Source organism: Raphanus sativus, chromosome 5, assembly GCF_000801105.2.
Source record: "Raphanus sativus cultivar WK10039 chromosome 5, ASM80110v3, whole genome shotgun sequence".
In the NCBI taxonomy this organism is placed as follows: Eukaryota; Viridiplantae; Streptophyta; class Magnoliopsida; order Brassicales; family Brassicaceae; genus Raphanus; species Raphanus sativus.
In genome coordinates this window covers 31,509,804-31,528,759 of record NC_079515.1, presented here as the reverse complement: position 1 = coordinate 31,528,759, position 18,956 = coordinate 31,509,804, and the positions used below count along the sequence as shown (strand labels likewise).

General features: G+C 33.2%; 3 protein-coding genes and 1 long non-coding RNA gene across 4 annotated transcripts; 3 read left to right on the top strand and 1 right to left on the bottom strand.

Moving 5' to 3' along the window:
• The first annotated feature begins 1,422 nt into the window (after nucleotides 1-1,422).
• On the top strand, nucleotides 1,423-3,529 carry LOC108860792 (E3 ubiquitin-protein ligase RFI2). The gene is made up of 3 exons (XM_018634645.2): nucleotides 1,423-1,713; nucleotides 2,357-2,699; nucleotides 3,039-3,529. Exons 1-3 carry the CDS (start codon nucleotides 1,518-1,520, stop codon nucleotides 3,415-3,417), a joined length of 918 nt encoding a protein of 305 aa, XP_018490147.1. The 5' UTR covers nucleotides 1,423-1,517; the 3' UTR covers nucleotides 3,418-3,529.
• Nucleotides 3,530-5,641: 2,112 nt separating this feature from the next.
• LOC108858780 (uncharacterized) lies at nucleotides 5,642-6,745 on the bottom strand. The gene has a single exon (XM_018632652.2). The coding sequence runs from the start codon at nucleotides 6,579-6,581 to the stop codon at nucleotides 5,904-5,906; it is 678 nt and encodes a 225-aa protein (XP_018488154.2). The 5' UTR covers nucleotides 6,582-6,745; the 3' UTR covers nucleotides 5,642-5,903.
• A 4,533-nt stretch (nucleotides 6,746-11,278) lies between these two features.
• LOC108859133 (uncharacterized) lies at nucleotides 11,279-13,270 on the top strand. Its single transcript, XM_018632987.2, has one exon. The coding sequence runs from the start codon at nucleotides 11,459-11,461 to the stop codon at nucleotides 13,031-13,033; it is 1,575 nt and encodes a 524-aa protein (XP_018488489.2). The 5' UTR covers nucleotides 11,279-11,458; the 3' UTR covers nucleotides 13,034-13,270.
• Nucleotides 13,271-16,264: 2,994 nt separating this feature from the next.
• LOC108859837 (uncharacterized) lies at nucleotides 16,265-17,754 on the top strand. Its single transcript, XR_001950541.2, has 5 exons — nucleotides 16,265-16,584; nucleotides 16,707-16,817; nucleotides 16,967-17,081; nucleotides 17,172-17,336; nucleotides 17,410-17,754. It is a non-coding gene; the product is annotated as an uncharacterized LOC108859837 (long non-coding RNA).
• The last annotated feature ends 1,202 nt before the right edge of the window (nucleotides 17,755-18,956 follow it).

Here is an 18,956-nt window from a genome sequence, read left to right as displayed (position 1 = left end):
AGTTATATATCCCTTCTGTTGTCCATATGTTAAACATTATGTTTACACTTCTTGTATCTTAAAAAAACCTTATCTAGTTACTTAAACCATTTTATTTTCAGCATAATTTTTTCAGCCCAATAACTTTGTTATACTCGGAAAATTCTATTTTTTTTTACTTATTTGTAATATTATTTATATATATATATATATATATATATTTTTGATAACAATGAAGATCCAAAATGATTTTTAGATCTAAAGACTAATTTCATTAGGCTCACAAAAATCAGGATTTTCTTGCCAATTAAAAATAGTAGAAATTCCAATTGGAACTCCTTTACCACTAGGCCCAAACTACTTAATTGATATTGTTTTCATATATTGTTTCTTGGTCTCTATTAAATTTATCTTTTTCTAATATTATTAATCTTCTTCGAGATAAAACCATTAGAAACTAACAAACAATATATGAAAATGATATTATAAAGTAAAAAAAGATTAGTAATATTAGGAAAAGACGAAATCAGTAAAGATAAAGAATCAATAAATATAAAGAATCAATAAATATAAAATTGTTATAAAAGCCAGAAGATTAATAATACTAGAAAGAAATTGAACCAGTAGAGATACAGAAGTAATAAATGAAAATAATATTATAAAAAGAAATAAAAAGTCAAAGAAGAAGACCAAAATTTTCTTTAGAAGTATATACCCATACCATAATAGATTATGTGATCTTTCTAAAGGGTGGGGACTTTGGTTATTTTATTGGTTTGGTTCGGGTTCGGTTTGGTTAATTTGGTTTTAGAAAATTTTCAGTTGAAATAAACCATATTTAGTTTGGTTTGGATCCGTTTCGGTTTGGTTTGTATTCGGTTCGGTTTATGTTTCAGTTCGTTTTAATCATATTTTTTAGTTTAGTTTTTTTAAAAGAAATTATGTTTTGAATCATCAACACATAGTCATGAAATTATCATGATGGCGACAATAAAAAATAAATTATGTGACTAAATCCAATATAGAACTTAATCAATATTTCTTTGTGTTTAAACATAAAACCAAATGTAAAATCAACATTAAAATATGTAATCTAGTTATTTTAGATTATTATCTTTGAACCTAATATAAATATTATAATTGATAGAAATAGCACTTTGGTTATTTTATGGATTTGGTTTCGTTTCGGTTCAGTTTAGTTAATTCGGTTTTAGAATTTTTTCAACCGAAACAAACTATAACTAGTTTGGTTCGGTTTTGACTCTGTTCGGTCCAATTGATTCGGTTTGACTCAGTTCGGATCGGTTTTCTTGTCCACCCCTAATCTTTTTTTTTATGTGCACCAGATTTATGTGATCTCTAATAACAAGATAAGGTTTTGTATAAGATAATAGAATTATAAATATAGTGCTAACATATGGACAGCTAGCAGAAAGGATTTACTACTCAAAAAGCTTTCCACCACAAAACTAAAATTCAGATTTCAACAATGAGATTCTGAGATTTGGGTTTTTGATTGTTAAAAAATTATTATAGTTATGAATTTAGGAAGCAATAATAACAATGAACACAAAGAATTCGCTTTTGACCTCAACGTCAAACCTGTTGAGGATGACAATTCCGATGTTCCTGAAAACTCAGATTTGTGTACGATTTGTATTGAGCCGTTGGTCAAGACACGGGACGATCGTCGAACAATTGTTACTCTAGCATGTGGCCATAAGTTCCATCTCGGTACGTAATTTTGTTTTTAATTTCTTTTGTGCACCAAGAAATTTTAAATGTTTGAATGAGAAATTTATATTTAAGTTATGGATCACATGTACTTGTGTTTTCAATTCGTTTGCAGATGTGGGTCCTTAGTTTCTTAAGTCGTGTTAATATTCTCTAATGCCTCTTGTTGTAAAAATACGTACTTTGGATTGATTTTTGCATAAGATGTCTTTATTTTTGTGGACAAAATTGTATAAGATTGTCGATTATGTGATATTTTGGACCATATCTATTTTATTAAAGGAAGATGAAATTTATTTTTAAAAAAATCATAATTTGGGGGTTTGTATCCATAGAAAAACCTCTAACATTTTTAGGGGGTCAAGATAAATGCTTTTTCGGTCTGTGCACAGATCCGGCTCTGGCACAATTTATGCGTGTTTAAGTCGACAACAAAAAAAAGTCCTAACAAATAAGATATTATTTTTAGAGTATTAGTGGGAGATAGCTTGCATCCAGTGTTAATTGTACGTTGTACTTAGCATAGATCATCCAGTCATGTGTATCAGGAGCTTAAATAGCTTTTCTTTCTTTTTCCTATGCGCTATTTATTTTGTAGAAACAGTTAACGATTTTGTCTTTGACATGTTCCCTTTGTGTATAGATTGTATTGGTTCAGCCTTTAATGCAAAGGGCTTTATGCAGTGCCCAAACTGTATGCAAATAGAACCAGGTCAATGGCGATTTGCAAACGACCCTCCACTCCCAAATATTAGTGAGGGTGACTGGATTACCGAAGAAGAAGATGATGATGCAAACAGTGATAGGGCTCAACAATCTCCTGTTGCTGCTTCTGTCGGTCCAAATTTCAGTAGCTACAGGATCACCGCCACAGGGGAAGTCCAACAGAGGGCTCCACCATCTCATCAGTTGATTTTCCCGAGGGGTTTAGAGCCAGGGGTGGTGACAGGGAGACACTATCTTGCACATCCATCTTTCTACCCCACGTAATGTTTTTCCTTCCTTCAACTATTTATAATAAGAAAATCCGTGTTTATATCCTTTTTTTATCATAATCTATACAAATGAGAACTAGTCTATACAAATGAAAAACTGGGCGACATCTGTTTAAAAATATCACAGAGAATCTTAATAATTTTGGATAAAATATGTAGATATTTCTTTACTCCAAACCCTAGTTTTTTTTAAAAAATTATAGTGTGGCATGTGGTGCTAAATTTAGAAGATGCTTAGCTTTTTCTGTAAACTCTTCTCCCCGATTTGGACTTTCAATTATTGAATTTTACTCAAAGACAATAATAGATGAAATCTGTACCTTTTTGCAGTCCCCCAGTACGCAATGCTCCACTGTTTCTGCCTTATCCAAACACCAGCACAGTGCAAGTTAACCGGATTCCATCACTCTTTGGCGATTTACCAGTCCCAGGTAGTCGTATGTTTTCGTCTGGTACGGAACAATTGGCTGGAGAAATCGCACATTCTTGGTCTACTAGTTTAATGTATGTGAGCCCGAGCCTTTTTCGCAGCAGTAGCCGTGCAGGCGGAACAAGTGTTAATAACGGCTACAGCATTGGATCAAGCAGCAGTAATGGTGGAAGAGGCGGAGGTGGAAGAGGCGGAGGTGGAAGAGGCGGAGGTGGAAACGGCAACCGTAATGGAATGAGTGGTGGTAGCCACTCAAGAGGCTGCAGACCTCCTCCCTAAGCAATTATGTTTACTTTATTATATTCTCATGAACCTTTGACAAGAGAAAGTGAACTTGTTTTTTTTTAATGATTTCAGCAAAACTAAGACTATTTTTTCAGTTTATTATATATCGGGGGTTTTTGTCAACAAAGTTTTTTTTATAGATAGCTTAATCTCCAACATTAGAATAAAAGTTCGATACAAATGAGATAAGCGAGCAAAGAAGACAGCTGCTTCATAAGCCAAGAGGGAAAAACGAACGTAACTGATAGAAGCAAACATTACACACAGAAAATAAGAGACGTGGAGAAGTCCTCAAAATTCAAAGCCAATATTGGTGAAAATTGAAATGATGCCATAGAAATTAGAGAGTATAAGAAGCACTCTTGTCCAAGATATTTACAAAAAAAAAAAAAAAAAACCTCCACATGTGACTTTTCTGATTCCGTTTTACTTGGATTTTGTAAATTAATGTGGTACATCACATATCAATTTTGCAGCCTGTCAATTCTAAATAAGATAACCAGTCAGCTCAGTTTGGTTTGTTCTTTTGAAGTCGAAACCACAATCCTTGTATATATCTCAGAACTCTCTTTGATTCCTACAGGATGTGTTCCTTGGTTGTAATAATCTCCTAGATAAGTAGGAAGCAGTAATACCAAGATCAGGTCTAGCTGCTGCTAAATATAAAAGTCATCCAAATACTAGAATATAGCTTGGGTTTTGTAAGTTCTGCACCTTCCTCATAATCTTTTCCATAAGATTTAAGAGGTGTATTAATACTCTTGCAGTTCCTGTGTGTGCAAATGATTTCAAAACAAAGAAATTACCTTACTTTTTCCAAGTAAGTCATCTCAAAAGCCTTTAACTTTATTTGAGAATAACTTTTGTTCAACAACAACACCAACGGATTTTAACACGATTTATTTACTTATAATATTGTTTTGACAATAACTCGAAGAGTACTAATACACAACAGTATATATATTTTTTTTTTGGTCAAAGGTTTCTTTCATTCATAAACTCAAAGGAGAGTAATAGAGAAACATAGTTTGAAAAACACATACATAGCAAAAGCAACAGCCATACATACTGTTGTGCACTGATAAAACTTAAATGATAAAGGAGTGAAGAGAGTGGCAAGGTTTGTGATGTCATGGAGACAACCTGCGATCCCAATCAAATCCATCCCTGAACGCAGGACAAACAAGAAGACATTAGAGTCTGAAGTTACTTGAAGCTTTGAGAATCCAGCACACGATGCTGAAAGAAGAGCTTCCTGCAGCGCCAAAGTTCCGACCGCAATGGATGAAATCATATATGAAAAGGAGTTTTGAGAGTCACAGGCTCCATCCATACCATGGATACACCATCCAAAACCTCCATTTTCAAAAGTATCAATCCCTGCAACCATAGAAACCAGAGCCAACAAGACAAAGGTCCTAATACCAGCCTCATACTGAGGTACTAAAAGGAGATAAAATAGAGTAACATCCTCATACAGAGGTAAAATCAGATCTTCATACTGAAATAAGGTCAGAGAACTTGTCATATCCTCATCCAGAGGTACAAGAAGATTCAAAGAGGGGGTAACATCCTCAATCAGAGGTAAATGATTCCTCTTGATACAACTAATACCTAAAACAAGGTACTCATCTATGTAGGCCATGTTCCAAGAAGAAACAGAGAAGATACCTTCTGAAAACTTGACGAAGAGGAGAGAGGTTCCTGCAAAGAGAAACCATGGCTCGATCTGGAAAGTGGGACTGGACTGAAACGTACACCAAGTAGTAGATCTATACTTGTACCAAGTAGTAGAAATTTGCACTCCAAATGTAACGAAAACAGATCCAGTTAAATTACTGGTTGTTGCAAAGAAACTTCGAAGAGTAGCTGCAACAGCAGGAACCAGAGAACTGATGGAAGAATCGAGGATCTGTAGAGAAGCGAGGAGGAGAACGTCTGGTGGGTCTGGAGGTTTCGGAGGGATGTGGGGAGAGCGAGCTTCAAGCGGAGGGGCTTACACGGTGATGACGGCGGCGGATCTGGTGGAGGCCTGAAACGTGATTGAAGAGAAGTCACCATCAGCACCATTGAGAGAGAGCAGAGCTGCTTCAGAGGAAGAAGGAAGGAACGGCGGAGTTAGGGCAGAGGAGATCCATCTGAGCAAATACTGGATCTTACTAACAAACTGAAGTAAAGCTTATTTGGTTTTATTCATTTGTTTATCTTCAGATGAAAATTATGAGGAGGATAACCTTTTCATCAAGGAAGAACATGACTACTCTCATCAGACACATAGGAAGAGTCACCACAGCCTGGAGACAACATCCTGACTTCAAATTACACAACAGTATATATGTATATCTGTTGTTTTATTCGAACTTACAAATTCATAACAGAATACAAATTACTACATATGCTGATATGTTTTTTAGACGTCTCACTTTTTGAATAGCATGTCACACGCGTACGATTATCTTTTATAATTTGTGTTTAACTATTTACCCACCATACTCGGCCTTATACTCTGTCCAGAGTTGGTTCACGTCTTTCCCGAGCAGATCAACAAAGAAGCTGTCACTGTAGCCATTCCTCATCTTCTTATTCAGCTCCGCCACAAACCCATTCCGAAGATCGTTACAATAGTCCAAGAACCTCGCAGTGACGTCATAACCCTGATCCCACCTATCACCACCACCGGGCCCTACCCAGTGACCCGGTGCATAACCCGCTTTCAGCCTCACATAGTCCGCTATACCTTCGATAAGGCCACCTGGACCGTTCCACTGCCAAGAATGAACCACCTCGTGATAAATCACGCCGGTAAATTCCCTCTTCACATCTCCCGAGAAACCCGCGAGATACCCCGCGTTGAAGTGTATCTCGCTTCCTGAGTTGGTGTTGTACGCCACGTCGTTCCCGTTCTCCATGAACAGAGTGATCTTTGTAACGGTTCTTCTGTCCGAAGGGTTGTCGGTTTGCTGGAACAAACCCCAGACGAAGTCCGTGGCAGATCTTAGTGACTGTGTGCCGTAGCTTTCGCCACCGATCTCTTCGCGAAATTTTCTTCCGCCAGCTGAGTCGCCTGTGTTGTCGACTACCGCGAAGTCAACTGCCTTGACCAATGATGAGGCAGCGAGCATCACAGAGATTACAAGGAAAATTTTGTGACACGCCATGATTGTTATAGTTTGTTCTAGCTTGTATTTTGGGTTTGTGATCTGCTTAGATCTAGACGCAGTAGCTTTATATAGAAACAAGAAAGGGATTTATGAGGAAAGTAATCGAGATTGTGGTCAATCGAAGACTGTTTCGTCGGTAATGTTCCCTAATCACACGTTTTGTAGAAATACGTCTTGGTATCCTTCTTGTGCCTGTAAGAACAATAAACCGATATTTAAATGAAGAGAACAATTTTATAGTATATTTTACCCCTTTTTTTAAAACTACTGTATATGTTTAACTCTTTTCCTAAAACCATCATTATTGGTGTCCTCTCTCTCTCCCTTAACTAAGGATTTTGTGTTTTTCTTTTTGTTCGGTAGAGATTAAGGGCAACCCCTAAATAAGGGTTTTCTTATTCTCTTTTTTCTCGGTCCCCGCGTTTTTCTCCTTAAAGGCTTTGCTTAGGACAAACCTATAATGATGCTCTAAGTCTGTTCGTACCTGTCCGTAACTATTACAATATTATACTTTTGTTTCCTTTTCTATTTTTTCATTATTCTCACTTTTTATACTTATTTTTATCTCCAAAAATTACCTTCACAAACAAATGTGAGGCAAATGTTTGTGGAACATACTGAAATTGGATCTCTATTTAATAAAAGAAGCAGCAGCGCCACTAAAATCGACGACCGTGATTTTTCAGACAGACGTCAACTGACGATGTCTTGTTTTTAATGCGACAATGACCAAATTTTTTGAAAAAGAATAATTGTGGTGTTTATTCCAGAATTTGACTCTTCATACTCTCATTGGTCTTTATTTTGAGAATTATTGGTTTACATGATAATATATCATATGTTCAATTTTTAGTCATCTGACTATTTCTTAAATGAGTTTGTAAAGTCTTTTCTTTTCCAAAAAACGTAACGATTTTTTTTTGACTGGTGGTATATCTTTTGAATATTCACCCGACGACTAATTTATAGATTATGAAATGTAGATTGTGCTTATATGTTTTAGCTTTAGTTCTTGTCACTTGCATGGTAGGTTATGTGTCACTTTCAATTTTCAATGTGAATCATAACAATTGTAACCTATTACAGACTCCATCTGTTACATAATATCTGATGATATGTCTAAAAGCAGAAATTTATTTTCTCTTAAAGTATCAAAAATATAAATTAAAAATAATTTAATCAATCATTAAAATGGTAAAAGTAAACTTATTTTTTTAATTGAATTAAATAAAATAAAGTAAACTTAACATAAGAATATTATTATAAAACAAAATGTAGGGCATTTTGAAACATCAAAAACCTTATAAATTATCATATATTAGAAAACAAAAAGAGTATCAGAATGCAATCTAGGTATTTGAGTATTAGAGATTAACTTCAAGTTAACTATTTTAAAAAAAAATTATTGATCATCAGAAAAATAAATTTTAAAGAATCAAAGAAATATTGGAAGAAAACGCCAATCTGAACAACTATATAAACACATTTTAGTATTTTTGGAAAAGGATTGAAAGACTAAATACATAGGAAATCACCGGTAGCTAAAACTTAAAATTTAGGTGGTTTTTTTTTTAACAGCTGAATCGATTATTATCGACTAATTATGCTATTACAACGATGAGAATATTAGAAAGACGATTTTACAGCCGACAATTCTACTACCATGTAAGAATACACGCCTGACTGCACAACTCTGAGCCGTCCTATGAAATCCATGTTCGATGGTACACCATGCACCAAGCTAAAGATCTCATGTAACTCATTTCTCCATAATTTGCATAATTTGGTATTTTTAAGGGTTTGAACCCCAGACCTCCGAATATAGAAGCAATTAAACCCTTAATCAAATTACTGGACCAAGGAGCTTCCACAAATTTAGGTGGTTAGTCTAGTAAATTAAGTATTAGATTGTTTTCTGTGCCTTGTTCTATTGTTCTTTATTGTTGAGGCAGATTTTACAAATAATTTTGATATCTTGTAGTATGATATATCATAACATAACCAACTTCTCAGTATTTGTATTCGTACAATTTCATACATCCTTTTTGTATTTGTATTCTTGTTTGTGTGATTATTCAGAAATTGTAATTTCTCGTTAAAAGTTACGTAATATAAATTTTGATTATTCGAGTTTTGTTTCCTACGGTTTGACGCAATTTATGGAAAATTGAAGAGTTCTACTCTGAGTAACCAAACAGATAAGCGGAAAAGATGTCGACTAACATTCAGATTGACAAAATCTCGTTTAAGAAGAGGAAAGAATTAACATTTATCAATTCTACAATGATCTTTTCTTCATCGAGTTGACGATACAAAATCTTGACGTAGCAAAGGTGTTGATCAATATCAGAAGCTCGACCGACATCATCTTCAAAAGAATTCTCGAAAGAATGAGAATTAACCTTTCCATGATTATTGAAAGTCCAAAAATACTGATAAGATTTTTCAAAGATTATATTATAACCCTCTGCTCCATTAGTCTCTCGATTAGAGATAGGGAGATACCTAAAAACGTAGATTTCTCTGTTGTTAACCATCCAGCAGCATATAATGTAATCATGGAAACTCCATTTATTTTCATGAGAATTTTTCCATTGAACTACCATATGTCCTTGAAATTCCCTACCCAACATAATCAAATAATTTTGGTTAGTCAGAGGGAATCGCAAGGAATTTCTTCTTATTTAGGCTAAACGAAGAAATCCGGCGACATATGCACATTTTTTTCTAACAGAAGAATATAAAATCGGCAACCGTCGAAAATGCCCAGATATATCAAGTCAGCTTATGGGTACCAAAAAAACAAAGGAGGCGAATTCGGAACTGGAATCACTAGTTTGGTCTATGGAAAATATGTTGTATTACTCAACTTGTGAGCATTTTGGATAGAACTGCAAAGATGTAATATTAATGATTGAGGAACCAAAGATACTAATTGTAAATACTTGAGCATTAATAGCTCACTTTCCCAGAGAAACTGACTTGATCCTCAACATATCCAATTTCTTATTTAACACCTTTCGTATTAATTTTTGCTTTTAATATTTTATTTATCAACAAGTACTACTCGTCTTATTCCACACCTATCTTTTTAACAAAGAAAGTTTCATATTACTTGTGTGTTTTGGTAGTTTCTTTTAATTTTAAAAATGTGCGGTTTAGAAATCGTAGTTATCTAGGGCTGGTAAAATTTTCTTAAACTTTGATCCGAGCCATTATTTGTAATTTTAACGAAGCAAATCACAAATATTAATTTAAAAAAAACAATATCTGATCTGATGTGTCATATATATAAAGAAAGGAAAATTTTAGTTCTACCACAAATTTGATGCCACTTTTCAAATATACCACTAATGAATGACTATTTTCATAAATACTTTAAATTTTATGATAAAATAACACTAAGCTAATTTTTCTAAATATTTATAAAAGATTTATAAACTCAACTGCAACCTCTTAGTTCTGAACACTAAACAATAATTACTAAAATGTAAAGGGAGATTTACTTTTACTACATTATTGGTACCATTAATCATGTTTACTTTCATTATATCTTTGCTTTATATATAAATAAATACAAATAATCATTTTAAATTTTTATTATTTTCAATTATAACTCTTCAAATTCGAAATTTTTGTAATTTTGTTTTGAATTTGTTGTTGCAAATTTTCTTTTATAAATTCGAAAATCATTTTGAATCTATTTTCAATTTTTTTTAAAAAGAAAATTGGGTATATATATATATATATATATATATATTATCAAAATCCTAAACCTCATATTCCAAAACTCCACCCCAAAATCTAGATTAGTTAACCATAGGATCATAAATATTTATTTATCTCTTTAAAATGAGGATAAATGTGATTAAGGTAAACATGAAAAATAATATTAAGAAAGTGGTAGTTTTTGATAATTTCTCAAAGTTTAAACCCAAATGTTAGTATATTTTTGACTGATAGTATTTTTGAAAAATGGTACTTAACTTGTGGTATTTTAAATACTTTTTCTTAAAGAATTATACATAATTTATATAATTATTATATTTGATGTTTATTTTACAATATTTTTTGTTTATTAACTTGATTGTTTTAGCTATTATAGTTTTAAAAGTAAACACCTTTTATTTTATAATAATATATTATTTTGGATTTATATTTATTTTATTTGTCCCGATCAAACTGGATCCAATTTAAAATATATAATTTCTGAATATCATACACCGAAACGAATCATATAATTGATTATTCGGATGAAACATATCAAATCATGATACATAAAAAATATCTGAATATTCGATTTGTGCTTACCTCTTACTACTATTTTGAATCTTTGTAAGGTAATCAATATTGTTTTAACAAAAAAAAAGATATTAGATATAACTGTGTTGTTTTCATTTCAAGCAAATCTATTTTAAAATATATATATATATATATATATATCATTCATTGATATATTCCCTATTTTCTGTGATCGAAAAATGAATGTACGTATTCGCTGTAGCCTGTAGTTCATGCAACACGTAGCTATACCACAAACGAGAAAACGTTAAAACTCCACGTCCCTTCCTTAACCTTCCTCCATGCAAAAAGAAGTGGTCGTGGTTCTTTATTAGCCATATATCCAAACAGAAAAACAAGAGTAAGTCATTAATGAGGATATTGTAGCGCCACAGATATGCTATTCATCCGTGTCTGCTGCTCCTCTGAGAGGTCTTTGATTAGTTTTATATGTTTCATGGCTTCTTCACCACCACATAATCTCTCTATAAAGTTCGTCACTTCCGATACTCACTAGAGAAATTTTTATCTCCCACTTTACCCCATCTAAACAAACACACATTTTCCAGAGAAAATAAAACAAGTTCAATAAAATGGATCCTTGGTCGTGGATATGCGAGCTTCCGGAGTCCCAAGACTTTAGCGAGTCTGATACTCATGCAGTGTTTCAGCTCGGAGGGGACTTGACTCGTTCAATCCAACTTAGGGTTGAAAGAGATTCTAACGCTGATCTAGAATCTCTTTCTCTAACTTTCAAAGTGGTAGCAGAGGGTTTCAGCCACCTTAAATCATCCACCATATGGATCTCCAACACGTGTACCTTGTCGTCAGAGAAGCCATTCCTCCCTCTGGTTCTCCAGCTTCTTCAAGAACTAATCTCCCACTCTCCTACCACAGGCGAAAGCACGTGCACAAAGTCTGAAACTCTTGAAATCAAACCGGGTCCGGTTAACTGGGTCATGGACTCTCACTCGCCTGAATCCTTTTCATCAGTCTTTAATCTAATCCTCGTCACGCGCCTTTTCTGGCTATGTGTGCTCGACGCGCCTACCGAAGTTGGCTCTTTCTTCTTCCAACACCTACTAGGTCCCCACGTGAAATCGCTGACGTGCCAACATGCGCCTGTGTTGAGAACGTTTCTCGTCTCACTCGGTGTAGACGCCGAGCTGTGCATCGTACGTGCTGTAAGTTACGTCATATCCAAATGGATGATCTCCAAGGAAGTGGGACTTGGGAATCTCGGGTTGAAACAGATCACTAGCCCCTTGCCACATCAATCATTAGGCTTTGCCTATGCTACAGAAGCACATGGGCTTTGGACCTTGAAAGGCTATTTCCCAATCTTGTCGATGAACCTCACAACTAATAACAGCTCTAGTCAGAATCATAACAACAAGATCATCAAGTTCCCGCTTGTAGAGCCCAAAGAAGCTGTCCTACGCTACGCTTTGTCACACCAACATGCCGAAGTAATCGTGCAGTTTGAATACTCTGTTATGTTCCACGAGAACTACATAAGAGTGAACGCACATGTCGACAACGTACGCATCCACGTATCCAAGCTAGGGTTTCACAAGGGAAGAGGGACGGAGAATCAGATAGCAGATTGTTACTCGGACGAGAAGTACTTCCCGTCGCGGGTACAGGTCTGGATGGGGCCGGAAATCGGGTCGAGCCACGTGTCCGGACTAAGCCTAGGACGGTCGACGAAGAATGAGGAGAGAGAGATCGAGGTGTTGAGAGTCCTAAAGGGAAATTTCGGGAAAGGGAAAGTGGCACCGAGAGTGAAGGCAAGAGCAAGAATCTCAACCAGGAGAAAGATTAAAGATTGGAGAATCGAGCAGGAGAGTGAAGGAAACGTTGCCGTTTTCGATGCGGTGTTGTATGATAGAGAGAGCGGCCAAGAAGTGATGACGGTGAAGCCGAACCAAGAGGGTTTGAAGAATGTTTTTACCAAGAGCGGAGGGATGGTTTTTGGAAGGGATGAGTATGGAGATGGTGTTGGATGGAGAGTTGGGAGAGAGATGGAAGGAAGTGTGTTGAAATGGAGAATGGGTGGCAAAATTTGGCTAACATATTGGGCAAACAAGTTGTGCACTTCATTTTATGAGACTAGATGTGTGGAATGGTGTGATGAGGTCGATTTGCCTTTGGTTCCCACTTCCTAAACACTAAATGAGAAAGTAAGTAGAAAGATAAAATGAGACTTGGCCTCAAGTTGTTATGTATCAATTAGTTGTGATCATCATTAGTGATTAGTTTCTCACAAAGAGTACCTAGATGTTACCATATAAATATTTATAGTAATTTGGTGTTATAATTAAAACGTAATCATAAAAGAAATATGTGTATCAGTTAAAAGCTGACATGTGTGTAGTTAATATCAAAAGGGTATGTGGAAACAATCGATTCTTCTTTCTCCCATCACTTCTTTCCTACTCTCCTTTTTAATATTTTTTATATTGAAAATTTTGATCAGAGACCATCACTGCAGATGGCCCCAGCGCAACATTATTGGAAGAAGGTTTTTGTTTCGGGGTTCTAAAATATATATATATATATATATATATATATATATATATATGTTATATATGTGTATGTATATGTTATATATGCGTATATAATTACAGGTTTTTAATTTTACGGAAAAATCAACGGAAAGTATCGTAATAATATTGGTTGAGTTTCCCATAAAACTAAAATACTTTCGGTTGGATTTCCCATAAAATTAAGAACATGTAATTACATAAGCGCATATAACCAGGGGCGGACCTAGAAAATAATTTAGCATGTGGCACAATATATATCTATATATTAAAATATTAAATATAGTTTATTTTACTAAATTATATTTTTAAAAATTTACATTAGTCACTAAAATTTTACTTTTTATAATTTTAAATATTTCAAAGATTCCATTTTAAGTAATAGTATAAAATTATATATAGCAATTAATATTTATTTTTTAAAAAATTATTCATTTTAGTTTTTATGTTAATCTAAATACTGAATAATATAAATAATTGTTAGAGTGAAATTAAATAAAATTATATTTTTATTTTGGAAAAAGTAATATTAGATAAAGAAAGAAAAAATTGTAATATATATATATATATATATATATATATATATATATATATATATATAACTATAGGTAGTGAAATAAATGAAAAAGGGAAAGGTGATTAAAAATGTAGAAAATAGGTTTTTTTATTTTAAAAGAAATCAAAACAGATTCGAAGTCAGAGAAAGGAAATACAGTGAAACCTCTATAAATTAATAATGTTGGGACTACACCAAAACTATATTTTTTTATTAATTTATAGAGATTATTAATTTATCGAAATACTAATTGAATCAAAAACTTAATTTGAAACTATGAAATTATATTAATTTATAGAAATATTAATCTATCGATTATTAATTTAAAGAGGTTATACTGTAAAAGAAAAATAATTATTGTAGATTTTGCTTGAAAAAAAGGAAAGATGATTATAAGTGTAGAGACAATTAAAAAAAAAACATCACAGCCTCAAGGCTTCGAACTCAGAAAGGATGGGACACTTAATAGTCTTATGAACCATTAGAGCTAACAACAATTTGTCTATATATGTCAACACGAAATTATAATATTTAGAGTGTGGCACGTGCCACACCCTTCCTACATCTGGGTCCGCCCCTGCATATAACATATACATACACACACACACACATATATATATATATATATATATATATATATATATATATATATATATATATATATATATATATAATTTTAGAACCCAAAACAAGAACCTCCAATAATGTTGCTCTAAGTTTCCAAATACTTGTATTTGAATTAATTACGGCATGTGCAGCCGCAAATATGGTTACATATTTCAGTAATAAATACTACCTCCGTTCGATAAAATAATATTTTTTTTTTAAGTTTTCACATTTATTAAGAATATAATAGATGTTTACAATTTAATTTATTATTTATTTTCCATACACTTTTCAATAACTATTTACTAATAAAATTTAATCAATTCGAATATTCATATTTAATGTTTATCAAAAGTATGCAAAAGTACTTTAAAATATATAAAATCTATTTTTGTGCAACAAGAATAAAATCTATTTTTGTGGAATAAGAATGAAATCTAGAAAAACTTATTTTCGGAAACGGACGGAGTATTTAATAATTTTTGTTCAAAAGAAAATTAATAGCTAAAAAATATTTTATAAACTTTTATACTCCAGCTTGCTTTTCGAAAAATCTATAGTTAGAATTATAATGGAATGCCCGTTTAATATAAAAAGAATCAATAGCTAAACTAAATCACAAAATATATTTTTACACATATTAGTTATATTTTTGGGTAAGTGTTTCGAAAGAAACTATTATTGTTAATATATAAAAAGAAATATTTTGGGATATACCTAAAGTTTTTTTAATATAAATATAGCATACAAGAATCAAAATGACAAAATATTATTAAATAGGTAAAAGGCATTTATACCCATAAAATTAACTAATCAAAATTTATAGTATAGATTGACTTTGAAGAGTGGAATTTTTGGAAGGGAAGGGGTGTGGGTACAGGATTTTTAAAATAGTAATTAATATTTAAAATGTAAAATAATAATTTTAAAAATACTTTTCTGGATTTCAAAACATTTAAAACTAAACCAAGTTACAAAATATATTCAACACATATTTGTTATGAAATATATGTGGGAAAATTTTCGTAAACTAAAAATAGTTTTTTGGATTCCAAAGTATAGTTTGAAAAATCTTATTTTAAAAAAATTGAATTGAAATCCCTTAAATAAATAATAAAAAATATTTTATTTATTTATTAATAATTGTCTGTCTTTATATATCTCTAAAGTAAAGATTGAAAATTGTTTTATCTCTTTAATGAATCTCGTTAAGTCCTTTTATATGTTTTTTGGTAAAGAAAAACTCATTATAGGGAAACGCTATATGAAAAGCGATTCAGGATCTAGAAGAAATATTAGAAAATTAAAAATACAGAAGAGTATAAAACTAAGTAGAATTAAACAGAAAAAGAAATAACGAACAACCTCATTTACTTCTTTTTTTTCGTGTTAGCTATGTTTTTTATTTATTTATTTTTTTGATAACCGTGAGAAGCTATGTTTTTCTTATTTAAAAATACAGAAGAGTATGACATCATCACCCATATAAAATCTATTATATAACGCCGGAGTTCACTCCTTCCTAAGGGGACACGTGGCATCTCTATTGGGCCCATCTACTTAATTTTTTTTTAAAACGAATTTGTTGTGGGCTATATAGATTTTATCTTTGTTCTATTTTAAATTGGGCCTCGCCAGCACATCTTTTTCCAAATAGGTCATAATAAAAACAAAAACTTTTAATTGTCGCGACTCTCCTTCTTCCTCCCTCCTTAATCTCATCGATGTCTCAGAGCAATGAATGTACCGTTTCAGATTGCGAAAATATTCATCCACATACAAAGCTTCAAATCTAATTATTAGAAACACAAAAAAGTATACCAAACATCCACTCCAGCCGTTTCATATTCTTTTGTTTTGGCTTAAGCTTCGAGCCGTTTCAGAAACTTCTCAATCTAATCCTATATAAATACTATCACATCAACAGATTGTGTAGTAAGAAGAATTCAATCGAGTATTTATCATGCTAAGAAGTGTCGACATGTCATAGAAGAGCAAGATTCTTCATGTGGTAATCACAAGATCTATCTCTTTGCTGAATTAATGATTACATTACTTGAAATCTTCTTCCTGGTATGCTTAATTGCTTGAGTTTAATGAATTGATCTCTTGATTGCGACTGATTCATTCTAGAGATAGATTACCTCGACCTTGGCAGTTCACATAACCAAGAGATCTGACATTCTCAGGGCCTTTGAGTCTTACCTTGGAGGCTGAAACATCACCAACAATCACTACTGGGAAGTAAGTCTGTAGAATATTCTCAGTTCCCATCAGATGATTTCTTTAAATTATAGGATCTGTTGTAATGAATAGCCATGTCTACTTTCTTACCATTTATTAAAAGCAGTTTCAGCTAAATAGTCACTGATCATGTCATTACTCAATCTAAGGTTCTGTGTTGAGCTTGCTTTTGATGATGGCAAAGATAGCGTCACATTTGTTGTCTTCGATAAGGAGATGACAAAACTTACCAAACAAGAAGCTGTTGTTCTTACCCTAGAGGAGGTACTTACTTTTCTTCCCAAAACATTTAGATTTGCGTTGGCATTTAACTGGATGTTATTATAACTTCCGATTACTGTTGGCTTGCTGCAGGGCTCAAACAGTGGAGAGGAGGATCTCCCAAGTTGTCTTGAAGAGCTAACATGGAAGGAGTTTGTGTTTCAGATCCGTGACACACCTTTCAACTTCACACCCAGCCACCGTACATTCACTGTTTCCACCATCACTGAAGATATCACCATAGAGAACCATGGCTAGGTTGTCTAATTTTACTTGTCCATATATTTACTGTTTGCACCTGTTCTTTAACCATCACGTTCATTAATCTCAGGAACACGGTAAGAACATTCTTCCAAGTGAAGGTACTGTAGGATTGGCAGCATCGCCTTTGGGGCCGTCTGTTTTGGGAGACAAAGATCGGTGAGGAAAGTGCTGCCGCAGATCCTCCAGAGATTTCAGACGCTCATAACAAACGCAAGCGCCCCCGTGAGTGATTGGGAATATCAATACCTATTGGCCCGTCAACCGTTCTATCTATGTTTTCAAAAACTGCTACTAGCTTTGTTTCCATTATCAACTTTGGATGTTTTTCTTTTATTGTTTTCTTCTGAACGGATATTTTATCTCTGTTTTGGAATATTAATGAATCTTTGATGGATTTATTCAAAACTTAAAAGAGGTGTATTGTTTTACTTTTAAAATTTAATTCAATAAACAGAAAATTGGTGGTTTAATCTATCAATGTTTGATACAAACGGGTTACTCTCCTTTTAAAACTACTTACAAATGGTTAAGTGTAGTTGTTTAGAGGAGTAGATTTCTGTTCTGTTTTTTTTTTTCAAACAGTCAAAACTCCAGCTAAGCGTTTGGCGAAACCTTGTGGTTTTGAACTTTATATGCAATCTTTACGCTTATGATGACCAGCTGAAACACCTAAGTTTAGACAAAAGAAACCAAACAAAATAACAAATACAAAATCATAATTCAGAAGCCAGGGTTTCAGTTTAGATTTAACTAAACAAGAGGAATAACAATAAAAACAACTCCATTAACAAATTCCAAACCTTCTCTATCGCAGGTTCCGACGCCGAAACTGACGAAGATCAATGACTACATAGGCGTCATCCAAATCTGATGTAAGAAAATCTCCCATCAAGCACACTTTAGAACAAATATCATTTTTCAATCTCGCATACTAAAACGTTAAATCACGAGAGGATCGAAGGAAATTGTGAAACTATCCCGAAGACAGGAAAAAAACCATTTAACGGTTTATTCAGAATTAGAGAAAACTTCAGATTCACGGTCCATCCCATCTCAAGGCCAAACATTTTAAAACCCAGTTTTACTTTATCATTAAATCGAAACATAAAACAATCCAATTTCATTTTTTTCGACCATTCAACCAATATCCAAAAATCAGACAACATTTAAAACAAAATCCACTAAACCTCAAAATATGTGGAAGCACCTTAGCCTAATGGTTAAAGTCTAAAAGCTTCTACACCCAGGTCTGGGGTTCGATATCCATACTATGCAATTTATTGCAGATTATCTCAATTCCAGGTTTCAAGTCCCGGAGAAAGCGCAATTTATTAGACGGCAGAAAGAAGGTTTACAGGCAATTACCCAGGTTATGGAAGGAAGGATTACAAGGGATCTTCAACATGGTGCAAGTAAATCTGGTCAGGCGTGGATCTTCGTAGGACGGCCAGATGATGCAGTTAGGCGTAGATCTTTATAAGACATATATTGTCGGTTTGTCGAATCGTCTATGTAATATTCCTAATAATTGTAATATCATAATAAATCAGCGTTAAAAAAAAACCTCAAAATATAAATAATCATAAAACTATATAATTTTTTAAAATGTCTACA

Bases quoted from the DNA above. Each gene is read 5' to 3' on its own strand.
- LOC108860792 (XM_018634645.2), top strand. From the start codon at position 1,518: ATGAATTTAGGAAGCAATAATAACAATGAACACAAAGAATTCGCTTTT. The intron at 1,714-2,356 runs GTACGTAATTTT...CTTTGTGTATAG, and splicing joins TGGCCATAAGTTCCATCTCG to ATTGTATTGGTTCAGCCTTT. The intron at 2,700-3,038 runs GTAATGTTTTTC...ACCTTTTTGCAG, and splicing joins CATCCATCTTTCTACCCCAC to TCCCCCAGTACGCAATGCTC.
- LOC108858780 (XM_018632652.2), bottom strand. From the start codon at position 6,581: ATGGCGTGTCACAAAATTTTCCTTGTAATCTCTGTGATGCTCGCTGCC.
- LOC108859133 (XM_018632987.2), top strand. From the start codon at position 11,459: ATGGATCCTTGGTCGTGGATATGCGAGCTTCCGGAGTCCCAAGACTTT.